This window comes from Lepisosteus platostomus, chromosome 8 (assembly GCF_059453375.1).
Source record: "Lepisosteus platostomus isolate fLepPlt1 chromosome 8, fLepPlt1.hap1, whole genome shotgun sequence".
NCBI lineage: Eukaryota > Metazoa > Chordata > Actinopteri > Semionotiformes > Lepisosteidae > Lepisosteus > Lepisosteus platostomus.
In genome coordinates this window covers 58,347,988-58,366,609 of record NC_142618.1, presented here as the reverse complement: position 1 = coordinate 58,366,609, position 18,622 = coordinate 58,347,988, and the positions used below count along the sequence as shown (strand labels likewise).

General features: G+C 41.6%; 1 protein-coding gene across 2 annotated transcripts in view; it reads right to left on the bottom strand.

The window, feature by feature from the left end:
* exoc2 (exocyst complex component 2) overlaps positions 1 to 18,622 on the bottom strand; it is a 108,039-nt gene that overhangs the window by 86,365 nt on the left and 3,052 nt on the right. For both annotated transcript variants that reach the window (XM_088644047.1, XM_088644048.1), the window contains exons 2-3: positions 3,831 to 3,990; positions 878 to 1,054 (exon numbers count right to left, since the gene is read on the bottom strand). In XM_088644047.1, the coding sequence (XP_088500173.1) occupies positions 878 to 1,054; positions 3,831 to 3,948 (295 nt within the window). In that variant the 5' untranslated portion in view covers positions 3,949 to 3,990. The remainder of the gene's footprint in view (positions 1 to 877; positions 1,055 to 3,830; positions 3,991 to 18,622) is intronic.

The window sequence follows — 18,622 nt, the reverse complement described above, 5'->3', positions numbered from 1 at the left end:
GATGTGTCCGCACTGCACAAGCTGGACAAAGCAGCTCGGACCCTTGATCCAACCCAGCCCGAAGGAGGAACAGATAAGGACTGATCTTGTGAATAGCGAATAAATGAATGAAGCATTTTTTTTACCAGAATAAAGAAACCTGACCTCCATTTTTTTGTTATTGTAAATTCCGAATCAAATATTATTGTTTTACCTCATGTGTATCCGTTCCAAATTTGTAACATGAATCACCACTATAATCCCAGATTGGCCTGGGAGAACTAAAGGCATATAAATGTATTCATCAACACTTATGCTTGCCAAACCCTTTGCCTTTCTTTCCCCCTCAGTGCAAAGGAAACAAAGGAATTCATCTTTCAGCTGGAGGACAGATGCAGCGTCCAGTGAACACTGGAGGATCCCAGCGAGCCTTGGGACCTGCAGCGCAAACCGATCTCCTCAGCGGCTCCCTGCCACCCAGTATCAGCACAGCTCTTGGCAGATGTACGTCGAGCCACGTTCAGCGAGTGGCACGGCCTGTTCTCCAGACAGAGGCCTTCACTAAATCAGATCTTTAAACACCCCAATCCTGTTCATCCTAGCAGTAGAAAAAGAAAATTTTTTTTTCCCACCAGAGGCATACAATCAGACTTTTTTTCTCACTGTTTTTTCACAACTTTATCATCTGAAAAATATAAAGTTGACGGGAATAATTGTGCAACGGAGGGGCTGCTTCAATAGCGCCACGTTTTCAAGAACACCAGTATTGTATTATCTGGTTGCTTCCCACAGTTCTACAGCAGGCAGACGGAAGGGATGAACACAAAACAAGAAACGAGGTTTACTGGAACAGTACGTGGGATCAGAGGATAAGAATGGCTGGACCCATCAGCGTTACCTATTTTCTCGGGCTTGAGGAGCTTGAAGGACACAGTAGAGGTTCCTCTGCCCCCTGACTTGGTGGTCACAATGATCTCTCCCTTGTCATCCTTAGCGGGTCCCACTCGGCAGACTATCTTACTGGCCGACATCCATTCCGCAGTCAACAGACAGTTATGGCCACAGATAGAAAGACCTATAAGAGAGCAAAAAGCAACTTTTATGCTATAAATCATTTCTAAAATATTAAACAAGATAGAAAAAAAATTCACACTGCACACAACAGCAGGATAAGGATGACATGTCTACTTCCTTGAAAGGATCTCTAATTAGCAGAATTATATCATCACGACTTCAGAAGTGCAACAGATGAAATATTTTTTTGCTGCCCCAAAAAGCAATATGTTCAAAGCGGGTTTCAAAATTATTTTCTGTTTCTGCCTCAGGAAAATTATGTAGTATGGTACCAGCAGGTTTGCCCCTGAAAGTTACACTTTCTTTTGAAAAGCTGAACTTATTCAGTGTGAATATTAGCGTATTACCAAAGTAATACATTTGGTAGATCAGCCAACAGTCCATGCCAAACCCATTTTTAAAATAATGTTTTTATGGCTTTAAATACACCTTCAGTTACAAGTGCAACAATCTTTTCAATAAGCAAGTTATGTGTCGGAGTTAAAGGAGATTAGGGAACTCTCTCTGAGTAATCAGCAGAAAGATTTTTCATTAATACTTCATGGGCTACAAAAACAGCCCTCTCTAAATAAAACATGGACCTGTGTGAATGGATAGCCCTGTGTGACCCTTCTCCATGGAGTTTTAATGATTCAAGACCAGGGGGTTTTATAAACAGTCATTTAGTATAAATCTGGGAGAAAATTTCTTTGCAAGAAGTCTCTTGAAATTCCCCTGACTGTATATATTAGTAGGTGGTTTGGCAGTGGTGTAACATATGCAACACATAGCGCACACAGTCGGCTTCATTTAACGCCTTTAAAAATAGGGACAAAGCTCAAGGTTGTATATGCTGAACCATGGATTCATCCTGTAAACTGCAAAGGAATGTGGCTGGAGAGGTTAGGGTCCTGGACTAGCCTGCTGTGGGTTCAAGTCTCAGGTGGGACTTGCTGCTGTTGCACCTTGACTAAGGTAATTCACCCAGATCGCTCCAGTTAAATGCACAGCTGTATAAATGGGTACACGTTTAAACCTCTTTGCATAAAAGAGTCAACCAAGTAAATTAAAAATAATGACAGAATTTGCTACTTCACTGATCCTTTTTAACTGAAGCTTAGGAGACAACTGAAGGATTTCAATCTGATGACAGTATCACAAAGAGACAAATTGCGGTCTGAGCTCAATCAGAAAAAAATATTTGTGGCAAAAATGAAACTGGAGAAATGGTCGCTTGAAGTGCAAATGTTGTTTTTAATAGGCATTCTTTGAAAAAGTGTCATTTTTCTATATGAAACCTTACAGAGTGTGAAATCCGTATGCTAGAGAAATTCTCGCAGGCTCATCTTATGGTACATGTGGGACATCGTAGCCTGAGCAGCCTTAAAGAACAAACCTGCAGTTTTACAGCTCAACAAACTGAAAGTGGTCTGATGAAAGCAGAGTGGCTGTGCAGGATTCACTGCCAGCTGAGCTGTTCCACAGCGTTTATTTTTAAACGCTTTTTTTTTTTTTAGCATGCCTCTGAATGTCTCCAGTGTGAACGGTTTTCAGCCTCTCTGCTGTTATTTTTTTCATGTTCTGCAGTGTGTGCCCGGAGTGATGAGGCGACCCTTGTGGGGAGGCTGAAGTGATGAGGGCTTCAACGTCTGCGCCGCAGTAAAGTCATCACAAGTGTGCTGAGCAGCCCCCCTCTGAAGAACAGCTCTTTCAGCGAGCGCCACTGGAAGGCAACTGTCGGGAGAGCTAGCTCCGCACGGGGGAAATCTGATCGGCACTCTTTCGATTTCACCAAAACATGAGAAAGCCACGTTCCCCAAACCCAGAACGTCACATCTACAACTGCAGGGCCACTGGTGTGAAACACTGAAGAAGCATGAGACATCACGTCTGTGAGATAGGGACTGCTCATGATCGAAGATGAGCAACAGTACATAGCTACAAAGTTAAGCCATAAAAAACCTGTCTATCTTGGGATTTCCATCTGTTTCTAAAAGGGACTGCCTGTATTTGCAACTTAAAAAAGATAACAAAATACTTTCGAGGCCTGAAGTTGCATACTGCACTCTTTTAAGTTTCAGACAACTGACAAAAAAGTGCAGCATGAATTAAAAATTTTACTGCTAGTTTAAACAAAGCAGTGTGCAAAAATTCAACTACTGCGGAAAAAATATAGATGTGGAAAAAACAGGTAAAGCACATATTTGAATAGACAAGCATCATCATGTAGAATGAAATATCAGTTTGTCTGAAACCAATATTATCAAGAAAATAACTCATTTATGTTTGTAAGCAAATCAATAGAAGATTTTACTCTTACAAAAGTGGCAAAAAAAATTAAATATATTTTCTGAAAAAAGCCAGATATTCTCAAGAACTATTTCTGTTGTCAACTTTAAAAAACACATCAATTGAAAAGACTTCACCTTAATGTGTCCTCCATAATTAAAAAAAATATATGCCGACTAATACTCTTGAGAAATACATAATCTCAAATTGCATCTCCTTCTTTTGAAAAGACATTTGACTTCATGATTATCCAGAACAAATGAATGAAGGAGGAGCAAGGCTGGATGAGAGAGTAGATGCCGCCTCACCAGAATCTGCAGTATATTTTGCCTGGCGCTGATATAAATGGCCGACACTGCTCTGACTTGACTGTGCGCTACCACTGCGTTTTAAAACTGCAGCTTCTCTGACTCAAACAATTTCTTCTGTTCTACAAAAGATGGAAAAACCATCTCGTGTGTAAAAAGCAGCAAACTCTTCGGGCTGCTCAGGGAAGGAGTGTTTCTTACCACAGAGGTCAGCAGGCCCCGTGCCCAAGTTTTCGCCGCGGATCGTGACTTTCGTCCATGAGGTCCCCTCATTCGGCGAGATGCCTGTGACCAGAGGGGGCTGCCGAGCACGAGACATGACAGGCTGTAGCAAACCGGGTCCCCCAGAACTTTCAGCAACCTGTCAACACAACCACAGGCAAAGACAAAGAGCTTTTAGAATGAAAATCGTTGGTCTGGACCCCATGAGTGTGCAACAGACAGGTCCTGAGCCAGTGGGGAAAAAAAAGCAGGAGAAGATGATGAAAATGAAGTGGAAAAAGGAATGTACACTGAGAAATAAGCAGAATAAATAAATCTGTTGGGCCTAGTGAGTTGCCTCTGCTGCACACTGTAGCAGTTTCTTCCAAAGGCTTTGGAATGACAGCGTTTACCGTTGTAAAAATAAACAGCCAGGCAGACACAGGCAAACAGAGGAAAATGAAGGCGTATTTTATTATTCACCCTCAAAATAAAGTATGTTCCCATTTTGAAAGCTGTTTATTGAATTGCATCAATTTGTTCAAAGCGAAACGGAAAAGAAAGCTCTTTAAAAAAAAAAATCAAATCAATTTTCACTCAGAATTACTCATGTTTAAGAATGCGCCCCAGCCCCCTTGGCTGCAACAGCTGCAGTAGGAAAGAGCTCCACTACAGAACAATATACAGTATGTTGCATCATTTCAACTGCAACTTGTGGCAAAAACAAGCATCAGCACCAGTTATTCTTAGTCTTACAGTATGTTTTTGAGACGCAGAGCATTCCATATTGCTGTGGTCAACACTGCTTAAAGCTAGCATAAAACAGAAAAATAGACACATAAAACTAATATAGAAAAATAGAAACATGTCACAGAAAGTGGAAAGAAATTGTTACACTTGAAACAAATATTCAAAAACAAACACTTTTTTTACAGGCTTCTAAAAATAGTGGGATTATAGTCTTATTATTGGCTGTAGGGGAATAATATGTCCCTCACTGAGAGAAAGAACAACATTGTAAATAGACAGAATAACGACAGCACTAACTTTTGCAAATAAATCTGGGCCAGGTTTGACAGAGGTCCAGGAAAGGTGAACACACTGCACATTTTGCAGCGCAATGCAGCCACCTTCAGCTCCTCTACACCAATACAATACACCTTCTATAAACAAGAACGGGTTTGCATGGAGCAGAATGCGAACAAGTGATCGGAAAATAGACTGGGAAAAGCTACATACAAACTCGTGCATAGCCATGACTTCTTTCAAAGTCTTAAAACGAACAACATAAAATGTGCTCGCAAACTGAACATAAAACGGAGTGGCATCGGATTATCCAATTCATTCTGGGACTGCAGGCATGATCAGAGCAAGCTTTGCAATAATTTACAGGAGTTACTCTCACGGTTATGTGCTAAACAAAACTTGATGGCACGGAGTGTGAATGTGGTTGAGCTCCGTAGAGAATTACACCACTCTAAAGCGCAGTATTAGGTGCTAAATTATTTTTATTGACGACCATACAGGCTTTAAAAATGTTTAAAAACATGGTACTGTAGGTCCCAAGAGCAATTACATGCATAGTTAGCCAGTAAGCACCGCAGTCATTTCTTTTAGTCTTTAGGCTGTACTTCTGCAGCACATTCAAAAAGAAAAGCTACCTGGTGCCAAACTGAAAATACTTCCTCAAATTAGGCTTAATGAGATGAGGGTATTTTCATCTGCATAAAATAAAACACTGGCAAACTATTGCTGATATATATCTTTTTTTTTACAAAATGGATGAAAGCATCTTAATAAAGTGAATGCAAATAACTTTCCTGTGAAAGCATTCACATTCGATATAAAAAAATATGGAATTTAACACTACGCGTGTATTTATTCTAGACTTTGTCGCTTACAGGCTATATCAAATTTTATGTATTATTTTTGTGACTTTTCATGTTATTGATACTGGCTGAGACAATTTGCATTTGAATTCTTTAACTGTAAGGTTGACACTTCAAAGAACTCTGCGGCAGAGCTCACTCAGAGAGCAGCTGAGATTCGATTTTACATCACGCTCTGGGATGAAGCACAGCCTTAGAATAAGCTTCTGGTCAGCATCATGATTTGTCACCAGCTCCACGTATTACAATCTGTCCTGCAAGGGCTGTCCAAAGCACTTGCTGAAAGTTGAAGGAGGAGGCAAAGTTCCTGTTCGCACAGGAGTGCTTGATTCGCTTTCAAAGGCCACAAGTACTGATGATTCTGCAAGTTAAAATAAATACCGCCGAAAAAACAAGAGGATGAAATTTAAAAAAACGGGAGTGAAAAAGATCACGGTAAATGGCACGGTTTCCATAAATGCTTTAATACATAAGAGGTAGTGTATTAACCCGTTTGAACCAGAGTCCACATTGATCTTCCTTTATTTCGACTGAAGTGATATTTTTTAGATACGCACAGAGCACTGTCATTACAGACTGGAAAGTCCTGCATACTGTACCTTACATCACCTCCCAGCAGGTTTCATTTCCCACGCAAGAAAACCAGCTGCCTCCCGTTGGCGTTATGTCGTGGATATATCTTGGTAGGTATGTGACATTAATGAACAGGCTCAATGTAATTAGAATGAATCCAACTTTATTAAAACACACTTTTTTTCCCCCTCAAGTGTCTCACTCAAACAATTTCTGTTCCTGATTTAAAAAAAAAATCCTCCTCTTTTACTCAGCACAGTGCAAATTTGATAACTTATAATTTGCCTCAGTGCAGCAACTGGCAGAAGCTAGGGCTGGCGGCCAAAAAGGACTTTTTAAATCTGAAATACATTTTGACAAAAATGCAGCAGCAAAGTACCACTGAACTTGTAATGTTTACTGGGGAGGTGCTATTCTTTTGTCATTTAAAACGAATCCCGGCATTTAACACTGCTAAATTCCCCCAGTATCCATTCGCATGACCCTCAAGATCCACTTGAGCTCAGCGCTGCCCCGTCGGCCCAGGCCCTCATGACCTGAACGCTACTTCCTCGCAGGGCCCAGCGCTGGATAATAGTCCTTGGGCAGGGTTCCTGCGTCCACGCAAGGCCCAGAGAGTAAAGTAAACAGAGTCGGTCTTTCTCACCCACCCCGTGAGCAGCCTCTCGACCGGCCTGGAGACCACACACCCAGACCACACAGCACCAGCTGAAGTCTCTCTCGCACGCAACGGCTCCAAGCTGTCACTCTGCCCGGGCCCGGGGGGGCCGCAGACTGAGCAGAGGGCGGGGAGGAGGGGGGGGGTCTCAGTCTCCTGCTGAGAAAACATACCGGTCGCGGCCTTGTGCCGTAATGAGCGGCGACTCGCCCTGTAGCAAGAAAGGGCCGACCAAGGGGCAACCACCACGCTCGTTTAACGGCAATTAACCACCCGTCCTTCGCCACGTCAAGACCCCCTGCTCATGTGGCAACAGAGGAAGAGAGAGACTGAGCGCCGCTCCAGAGGGGAAGGGCCCTGAGCTTATACAGCGGCAGATCTATCCGAAGCCATGTTGCAATGAAACCGCTACGGCATGCGTTAAATGGCTCTGGAAGGTGTTCGTTCGGACTGAAGCGAGAGATTCCTGAGGACGTGTATGCACACTGCACAACACCGCTGACAGCACGCAGTGGAAGGAGCTGAACGTGTGCAACGTTCACCATGAAGGCTTTCAGGGCCAAGCGCTGCAAAAAAGCCTATAAAAGCGAACTCACAGTAAAAAGCAATTACCCTTACGAGATTCTGTGGCATCCATATGTGTGCTGCATCTTTGTGTCGGCGCGCACAGGAGTATCTTGAAATATGATGCATTTCAGAGGAGTGCAAAGCTGCTGAGCTCTAAACTTAGTTTCAGTAACTTCCTCTCTGGATTTTTTTTTAATCAACACTTTAATGTATCAGAGTGAAGCGTTCTACATGCATGGTTCCAATTAAGTTAGAAGGATGGCGACAAGTAAGATTATTTTCAGATGATTTACTGTTTTATTAGCAGTGTTTCAAAAGCTGCACTTTACAGCTATAACTTAGGCTTGATGAAGGGCTACTAACATGACAGCAGTGCTTCACAGGTTACCCAAACACTCTTAAGGTGCAAAAGCATAGCTGGGAAGCTGCTGACACCTGGAGTACTAGTACAGCTGCAGCAATCGTCCTCTGGCAACAAGCCACTATCACAAGAAAGGAGTCACACTTTCTCTTCACAACTGATTTTGTTGTTTATTGCATAACACTTACTTCACTTGGATCAAAGGCAGCTGTCAGGGCCTATTTTTTCATCTTTATCTCTACTTATAAATTAGTGATTACCCCTCAGAAACTGATTTAAAAACCGCCCTGTCCTTCGCTCATGTCTCAGTGCGAGTCCCTAAGGTTGTAGAATGATCGCCCAGCATACTGGATCTAGTAAGTTAGTCTAAATCATGTCTTAAACTTACTTCTGTGCGCTTTTAATTCAGGATTCACATGCTTATTGTGCTTCTGCCGTTGTACTGTAAAGCACTTAGAGGCGTGATGCGTTTGCTTGGCTGTAGCTGTTTTTTGACTCCCACGAACAGTATTTACAGAACTAAAAAAAATACCCAATCCTCGTATTTTCCCTCTATCTTTGAAAGTGAAAATAAGAAAATCACAAACTGCTGTGCTATCTAATAATCGTATGTTCTGAAAGGTGGGAAAACTTAATTCTACATGAACCTGCGTGCTTTAGCACACGTCGGAGGAACTGCTCGAAAATCAGAAAGATGGCAGCACCTGCTCCTGAAAGATCTCTTGAAAGAGTCTCGCTCTTCCTCTCATTGTTCCTCCATTATGTATGCCTCAAGCATCCACTACTACTGCGCACAGCTCAGATAAAACAGCGTTTCCCCACATTTTAAATTCTGGCCGAACTTCACCACGGAATACTTTACTGCAGTAGAAGACACTGACAGAATTAAAAGTTTCGTTTCTGACCTTTAGAGGGCAGCAGACAACACTATGAGCGGCCGTACAAAATCATCCTTCAGAATCCCAGACATCACTCCTCTCCCAGGCTTCCTGCTCCATTCCTCACAGCACTGCACTGGCAGCACTAGTTATTACAAAATGCACAATCTACTTCCTTACCTACAATGCACCTTGAGTTTTAGCAAAAACCTTGAAAGCTGACCGTATCAGCCAGTGAGGATATTTTAAAATCTAGCTTTTATTTTCCTACAATTTTTCCCATCGGGTGTGCCCGTTTCAAACTATTTTTATTATGCCCGCAGAGTGAATGGGGACTCATACTGAAACATGCTCAGTTTTACGCAGGATAAACCTTTCAGTATCCCCTTCAAATGTTACAGCCATGTGGCCTTGGCAGCTGTATCTCACACACCAGCTTGTGCACTGTAGCAGACTCGGTAGCCAGAGTCCCACACACTGCAGTGGTTTTTAAGAGTCAGGGGATGCTGCTGCTGAATAAAAGTCCCAATTGCCGGAGTCATTTGTCTGGGATAGTCCTTCGTCTTCCTTCTTTCTCTTGGTCCCCATCCAGACACCTGGGGATCCCACAACAAGCTCAGTTCTCACACTTCCCGGTTTTGCCTGGACAGCTGAAGGCAAAGACATGTTTTAAAATAGAACAGACTCCGGCAATCTCCTATTCCTTTACCCCTGTTTTTGAACGGCACCGACAAGTTCAATTTCAATTCGTTCTGTGGAGGGTAGCTAGCTGCACAGCTTTTCGTACAAATAAACACCTGCAAAAAGCTCAACAATTAACAAATTAAAAAACACAGAAAAACAAAACATTATGTTTAAGGCTGAAAACTATCAAAACGTTTATAAGAGCAATTTGGGGATGAAATTAAACCACAAATACTGTATATGAATATAAAAATAGAATAAAATAATAAGACATGAATTACTTTGAGGCACTGAAGCTCTGCGGAACAGTAATGCACACAATTTATTTTTATGTACTGTTCTGCTTTTAAAAGAAAAAGGGGACTGTCTACATTCTGCAAGTGATTAGTACAGTATTAACGAATCAGGAGCAGGAGGGGTTCTTGAAACAAACCTTCAGTTTTGTGGTCCACAAAATTACTGGGTAGCAGTAATGATTGTTAACACAGCTGTAACATTTAATGATTTACTGTCTCAACTAACACTAATAAATAGTCTCAGCAACAAATTATTTGCAACAATTTACTAGTTTTGTTCGCTAAGTATAAGTTTATGAGGAAAAGACACAATAACAGATGTTTCCTCGGAAGTATACGCCAGACGTACATGACTGAACATGAACAACCGATCCTGCAACATAAGTTTTATTTCAAAATAATGGTTTACACTGAGAAAAACAGAAATCATCCACAATAACATACGCTGCTGCAATACAGGAACCAAAATCTTTCAGAGTTTTGTAAACCAAGAGCAACCAGAGAGTGAGTGACTTTATCTCTCTGTTTCTCTCAACTATTCTACAATACACGTAATTCTTTCCTGTTCAGTAGTAGTAAACAATTTTAGGTACTTATTTGCACTATTGAGTCCCTTTTTAATGTTCAAGAAGGTTTAATAAAAGATGTTATTACAGAAAAGGTCAAATGTAGCACCTAAAGTTTCCATTTTTGCCATTTAAATCCCCCTTCTCCTGAGACATTTCCAACTCTTATTTGCCCTTCGAATTGAATATTATAGCTATTCTGAAGTCTTCAACCTTTAAAAACAAACAGAAAACAAGCTGTTTATTTCATCAACAAACTACAAGCTGTCAACGTTTTCAACCTTTGAAAATGACAAAATCGGTGACTAAACAGGGCTGAACTATAACAAGCATCTTAGTAGATTCAATGGTATTTGACCACTCCACTTTTGTGCAGTTTCTTTTTTGTTTTACTTCTCTGTTTTGTACACCAGCTGTTAAGTCAAAGTGGTCTTTTTCCCCACAGGTAAAAGCTACAGAGCCTTTTCAGTGCCGCTTGGTAAACCCCCATTTCTAGCGAGTGGCAGGCCCCCCCTTTGCAAGCACGAACGCTGTTTTCCCAAGCGCAAGGGTCTGACTCCAGCTCAACTGCATATGAAAGCCCAGTTTGGCACAGTTTCTGCGCCCCATTTCTACCACCCATGGAGAAGTGAAACATAAGCGCAATCCAACACAATGTGTTTTGATTATGCATCCTGGACAAACAGGCGTTGAGCACTGAGCGGAGACGAAGGCAGTGGAGACCCCCGAGTACACATTCCACAATAAATGCAACATTCCAGCTTTGTAACATTTTCAGCACAAGCAGTACTGTTGATTACAGTTCACATATCAGACCACCAAAAATAATCACTTCCATTGAGAAGCTCTAGGCAGCTGACAAAAAAGCTATACCCTCTGTAACGTGTGAGTGTATTTAAACCATCTGTATTAAGTAGATGTTTTCTTAAATAACCAAAGCATAGCCTATATTTCTCTAAACAAGAACGACAATTAAAGTGCGATTAATATACATTATGCAGAGTATCACTTTAGCTTAGGTATCATATCAATTTTCAGCATCTGAAACAACAGAAAGTGCAACTGAAATACTGCTTTTCAAGAGACCTGAACAGGCTGTGCACAATTAAAAAAAACATCATAGGTGCCAGTTTTAAAATGCATATATTTGACCCCTAACTCAGACAGAGCATGCTAATCTGGAGTTTGAGATTAGACACAGCGCATTCTTCATATCTGACTAGATTTACACGGTACAAGACATGACATGGCAGAAGCTGGCCTGAAGGACACCAAAATACGGCACGACTGGGAACACAGGTGCCCACCACGTTACTCATTTTTTTCTTCCTTCCGTGTAAACGTCTAGAACCAGATTTTAAATTTAGTCCATAGTCAGGGTCAAGCTGCACCATCGAAAAAACACCATAAAGCACAGCTTTGAACTCCAGCATCTTCCTGTTAGTTTTATTCTGAAGACTGCCCATTACGTACTGCAGTCCTCTTTATTTCAAAGACTCAGACAGGCACGGCAATCCCTCTCTGACTGAAGTGCTGCTCTGGAAACTGGTGGCCCAGGGCTGTCAAGGGGACACTCTTGCCAGAGCTATGAGCAACGGTGGGATCTGGGTTTGTTTATAAAAGCAGCGCAAGGGCAGACAGAAACTGCTCGCTGTGTAAACTGCTTTCTGTTCATTACTGCTCTCAGGATAAACTCCACAGGGAAGGCACTCTCTCTGAGCAATGGTGAGAAATATCGCACAGGACATACACTTCTCGGAAGAAATGAGCCAGAATATTTCAAACAATCTGTTTCATTTGCTCTTGACCTTGGTCACAAGACTGTCCCTCGGGTAGCCAAACTGCCGCCTGCCAGCACCGCCAAAATGAGCAGAAAATTTGATGAAAGCTTTGAAGGATTTATTTAGGACTGTTAAGGGTGGGACTAAGAGAAAAATCCATATAGCCGAGTTATAGGATAATTAATCTCCTGCTTCCTGGGCTTGCTTCACTGCTTTGCTGCTTATCTAAACTAAAACCTTTCTGAGCATTGAGACCATATCCCTGGCAGTGTGCTACAGCTAGGGCATCATGAGCCCTTTTGTTTTCAGTTTAACTAGGAATAAATTCCTGGGAACAAGACAAAAACATGTGGCACAGTGTAAAACTTGGCTTCATAAAAAATGAAACAGTAAAACACAATATGATCTTATACAAATATACTACAGGCCTACATTAACAGGCTCTCATGAGTAATTAGGCTAAACACTCACTAACGTCTATACAGTACACTATCAAATTAGAACAGCTTATAGAACATCAGTTCAACTTGGGCTTGGTGGTGACAAAAAAGTTACAGGAAGTTCAAAATCTCTTTCACTGAGCTGTTTCTCTTGTGAAGAGTAGATTTGGCTCTGTAGCTCCTTTGCTATTTTATCCCTTTTATGGTGAATGGATTTCAGATTTGCAGTTCTCCAATCACTGGCTAATAGTCTTCTTTTAAATAAATATTCTGCTGAAACGATTCCAGTTTGTCCATGTAATATTCACTGTGTTGAGAGCAAGTGGAAAAACGCAGTCTGTTCCAGGTGAGTTCCTCGAGCTCTCAGAGCACGCATTTTGACCTCTGTAGCGACGCAACCGTTCATTACTGAGCTCCCTTTCCTCTCTAGTTACTTCATTAAGCGAGCACCTGTGTTAAACACTCGTCCAACGCGTTGTTAAATTCTTTGCCCAAAGCAATGACATCACTATTTCCACAGCCGTTTGCTCTGCCCTTACTGCTACAGTACCAGAAGAAAACCCAGACCTTTTGTTTTGGTTTAGGCCTCCACAGCAGCACTGTTATCTCCTGTATCGCAGCCTCTCTAATTCGACATGTGCCTGATCCTGACCACACACTTTGCGTTTCTTCAAACATCTTCTCTTGCCTTCCCTATGAAGTACTTACCCTTAAATTATGTCTTTGTATATATTTCTGTAGAAATCAGCAGTATGATCATGAGCACATATCATTCGCTCTGTTTTCTCCAGTGATTTGGACCAATTGCTACCTGGCAAGACATGCTGCGTTTTGATGCTCAGAGCCGTGGAAATTGAGACAACAGGGGAACAAGTGGGTTTCAGCAATTAGCCCCCCCCATGCTAATTCAATCAACAATAGATTTATGAGGCAGCTTGAACACCCAAAGCACAGCATGGAAAATTGCACAGAACCACATTATATTCTAAACTCCTCAATATAAGCTATGAGGTTGGAAAACAAAGAAAAGTAAAAGGGAATTATTTTCTTTTCCACGCAAATGCAACATTTTCAGTGAAATATCTCAATAACAGAAGAAATGAATAACAACTAGTAAACACCCTAGGCCGACTTATTAAGGTGGGTCCACTGCCCAAAGTGGCTGATGTTCAAGTTTATACAGTGAACCACAAAGAAAGTAACATTGATTTTGTTTTTCAAGTAAAGTTTTTAAAGAAGCAAGAAGCAGAAATGGGACAGGTTCGAGTTCCAGTTTAACCTCAAGCAAGGAGACACTTTCCCTGCACACGGAGGAGAGACGATGAGCCATTTTAAAAGGCAATCGTCTCAACGCACTTGCTTGAGTCGATCTGGTTTTGACCTGCTGCATCACAGCGGGCGGCTCTTTCCTGGGGCAAAATGATGTTGCCTTCAAACACTGCGTATGAAATAGCCTTGAACAACACGTCTGTGCACAAACAGAGGTAAAAAGAACCAGGGCCATGATTTTTCTATCTTCTGCAGTACTGCAGATAAAATGCAAATGAGTCCTTTGGGCGTCACAATCTGGTCAACAGAGTAAGCTAATATTTTTCACGCTACAGCCAAAAGGGGCAACTATTTCTGCAAAGCGAGAACAATTTGTACAGCAGTGCATGCAACAAGTGCCTCAGAAGTTTACAACTTCTGAACAGCTGTAAAGCGGGCCCTGTCTTTGGCGTTTAGTAATTACAGGGCAGTGCCATTATTTCTTGGAGCACTACAGGTACAGACTCAGCTAGGAACACACAGATCGACAGGTTCTACGTGCATCTGAACAGTGGAAAACAGGAGCCAGACCTCCCGCAGGCTGACAGGGCTGCATCAGATGCCGTGAGGCACATCTGAGCCCCTCTTCCTACCCCCCGGTCCGAAATCCTGCACTGCTGAGAAAGTACCACGAAAATATAACCCGCTCCATTCCACGAAAATAAATAAGCAAGGCCACCCAAATTTCCAATTAGCGCTGGTGTACAAGGCAGGAAATGGCTAGCGATCCGTCAAGAAGCTGCCGAGGCTGGGTGGAGGATAGGGAACGGACAGGACGGCTTCGAGCACCAACACAGGCTCAGCATGAAGATGGCTCCCCTCCAATGAAAACGCCATTCTAATAGGTTAACACTAATATCCTTAAGATACACCACCTCACTGTTACACTCTGGAATTCAGATCTGCCAGGAAAGCATGAAATCTCTCCGTTTTACACATCCCCTACGTGCAATAACATCAGCCGGATCAAGTCTTCTTAAACTTCTTATAGCTTAATCTATTCAAACACTGGAAAGCCCTAACTGCGCAAATTCCCCCCCTTCACCTGAAACAGCACTGGGCTGCAGTGCTCCTGCCTAAGCAAGCACTCAGGACACTGTGCCTCAGGCAGGCCTTCAGCTAAAAAGAAAAGTTGCCCTGTTTTAGAATTAGCTTATCTGTGAGACATAAAGCAATTAAGACAGTTTATGTGCCTTCTGGTTTATCAAGGATTTTGTTATGAGTAGGTGTATCAGAAGAAAAGTGCAAGGATATGAATATGGATACAACACAGCTATTCTTCTAAAATGATCATGCAACAGTACATCATGCAATTCATGTTTGTGCACAGATCCTGTTGACCAAGAAGATAAAACTGCTAGGCATTAAGGAATCGCACACCAGTCAGATTTCGGCAAGCCCTTCCTTGAATGAGAGGAAGAAAGAATATAATCGGACAACCCCAACTACTTCCTTTTCTTCAACACCGCAAAAAACCTTTTCACACCGTACGCTCAGACATACACTGCCCAACACTACAGGTCACTGCAACGCAGGTACGTCTGAAAACATAACAAAAATATCAGGCACACATTGGAAACAGAATTTCGACGCCAACAGCTGAAGTCGAAGAACTGCTGTTAATTAAAGGAAAGCAATAAGGATAATCTGATGTAACATATATTCTGGGAACCCTGCATTGTGTGTGTTCTCTTGGATAATGCAAACACTTTGCGCCGAATTTTTAATTCCCCATCTTAAGGTTTTTTTTTTTTGTTGTTGTTTTAGTCCCAGTTGGAAAAGGAACCGAGGGGTAGAAATGGGTCAAGTTCAATCCTGCTAAAGCAGGACGAGTTACACTTCAGTGGGCCACGCCTGAAATCTGCACTCTGGCCACATGAGCCCCAGTACGTCTGGGGGACGGCTCAGAAGGCAACGCGTCAGCTTGTTTTCATTTAGCGCGGCCCGAGTCAGGGAGATAGCGCCGCATGACTCTCAGCCCACAGGGTCACTTTCAGGGTAAACCCTGTTGTTTGGGACCTTCAGATTAGAATCGCTAAAATGTTACCCGCACGATAAAGACAATCTGCTGCATAAAACAATAGTTAAAGAAACACACAGAACGAGCAGTCTCCCACAGACACCTACTGTCAAGGTGCTTTCACTCATGAAGAGGAAGAGGTATTAATAAATAGCCTACAAAATCTGACTATTACTATCCTGTGTGATTTCTAATGATACACAAGAAATGTCCTATTATTACACATTCACAACTACAGAAATCCTGAACACCCTACAAGAAGCTTGATATATACACCCCCTATAAAGCACCCAAGAAAGCAAACATTTCCATTCACTATACCACTTAGAACATAGGCAAACAGTAAGCAAAGGAAGGACTGCAAACCTGTTGCGCAGAGCAGAGAGGGAAGGATTTCCCTCTGTATGCGAATGAAGCCAATAGTCTTCATCTGTTTGGACTGTATCTGGCATAACAGCACAAACAAAAAGTGAAAAGGCAAACTGTGCAAATCTGAACGAGCTGACAAAGATGCACAGGGATGTGTAGGACCTTTTTCTTGGGATTGCCGATTTGAGTTTTGATTTTGTTCTCTTTTAATGAAGAGCATTCGTTACACAGCACTGCATTTCAAACATTATATTTAAAGGAATTTAAAAAAAAGATTTATTTTCTTAAAAATGTTACAGAATACCTTTTACACTGCAATGAAGCACATTTTGATAGGGAAAGCAATAGATGTTCTCTAATATATGTCAGGCTCACCTTTTCAAAACTCCTAGATCAATCAGCAATGACTTACTAATGAATGGCCAAATGACCAGTGGTGACTTCACTTCTGTCTCTGTGGCAACTATAAGTAAGAACACTGGTGCAGGTTGTCATATAGTATGAAAATTACATTCAATTTTAAACATAGGTATATTGATTCTAATGTTTTTGCGACTGTAAAGACGAGTTTCAAAATTTCAGATTCCACAAAAAAATACAGAGAGCTGATCCCAGAAATGACATATGCTTAAATAAATGTAAAGAAATAACTAGACTCATTATGCAGTACAGTCACATTATACTGCCTTTCTTTACAAAACAAACTCAGTGCGCACCACAAAGATTTTGCAATGATTTCCAAGTCCTATCGCAGACTTGCACATGCATCACCAATTTTTGCAGCATGCAGGGAGAGCAAGAGATTTTTATTAGGTTGTCAGCGAGTTCCAAACTCGGCCGTGCACTTTGAACTCCTAATTCACGTTTTTATACACACCATTAAATATTCACAACATCAGCCAAACAAGCAGTCATTTCTTTCCAAGTAGCTCAACACTTTCTCCTCTCCTGCAGGCTACACCCACATCAAAAATATTAATGAAAGCGGCCTTTTCGTTTTCATATTGGCATTATTTAATAGCTAAGAGGTATGTGTCACATGTGCCAAACTGTCCTATCCAAACACACTACTTGGTTTGGGGAAAAACTACTTTAGAAACTAATTCATCAAAGTTACTTGTGTAAGGAATGACTTTTTCCAATGGTTTTTAAAAGGTAATGGATTACTTTACATAGTAACAATATGCCAACTATATAGATCACTGGAACTGAAGTTTTTTTTCCCCACACTACTTTTTTTTAAAAGGTAACTCCTGATGTACAGTAAGCAATCTGCAAGGGTAATGTATTTGTTAAAGTAACTTTCTCTAACACAGATATGACAAAGGGGAGTAGCTACACGTTGTCAGCTACAGCTCTGATGTTTTATTTACATTACTGCGCCTCTAGAGAGCTCGTGGTGTCAGTTAAAAATGTTCTGCAATAATTAACAAATGACATCATCAACAAACTGTAATACGTGAATTTCATTGTATTGAATCATTATTGTTATTGGATTTAACATAAACTGAGGTTATAGACTAACGTTCTGCTGCGCACTGCTTTACTAAAATATATACTAAGCAGATACAATGCAACGCAAACGTTATTTTGATTGCAACTGTTTTGTTTTCTTTGCATGCGTTATCTGCAAATAAACAGCCACTGTTCTGTAAAAAGGGCTAATCAGTCAGACCCCTTTTTCATTTACATGGTGGAAGAGTCCTTATTTCCAATGTGTCAGGCACCAGACCATAATATGGATCTACCTGTGTACACGTTCTGCAGTTCTGAATCTCTCATTTTGTGATAAACAAGTCAATTTATGCCTTCAACCTTATAAAAAAAATAGGAACTGTGAATGATTTTTGTAATTTGCCGATTACTCAGCTATATGCAGGAGAGGCTCCTCTCCCTGTCACCTCTGTAAGCCTGCGGGCCCCTGATAACATAAGAAAGATGTTATATTACCAGAGCTGAGTTTTACTAAATGGAGTCTGCAATAAAAGTTCGGGAGCAGTGACAACAGCCAAGCTCTCTTGCTCCTCAGCTGCCCTAACTCGTCATCATTCCTGACGTCACTTCCTCAATAAAAAAACTCTACATACTGTACGGTGGGTGAGCCCTTTTTTACCCTGCATCCCTTTTGAATCCCTCCTTCACTCTGAAAGGGAGTCCCAGCCTCCTCATCCTAAGGCCTGGGGCTGATTCTTAGCCAAGTGAGTTAAGCCAAATCCCACCATGACCAAGCACTCAATATATGGTTTCACTGCATTTAATTCTTGAGAGCTGGCATTCCCAGTCCAAGCAGGCTGGTGACATCACTTATGCTCAAAACAGAGACATCTCTGCCCAACCTGAGCTCTGATCTGGCTGAGCCACGCCGATTCATTCTTTATTTTCTACAGGAATGGCTCTGCCCT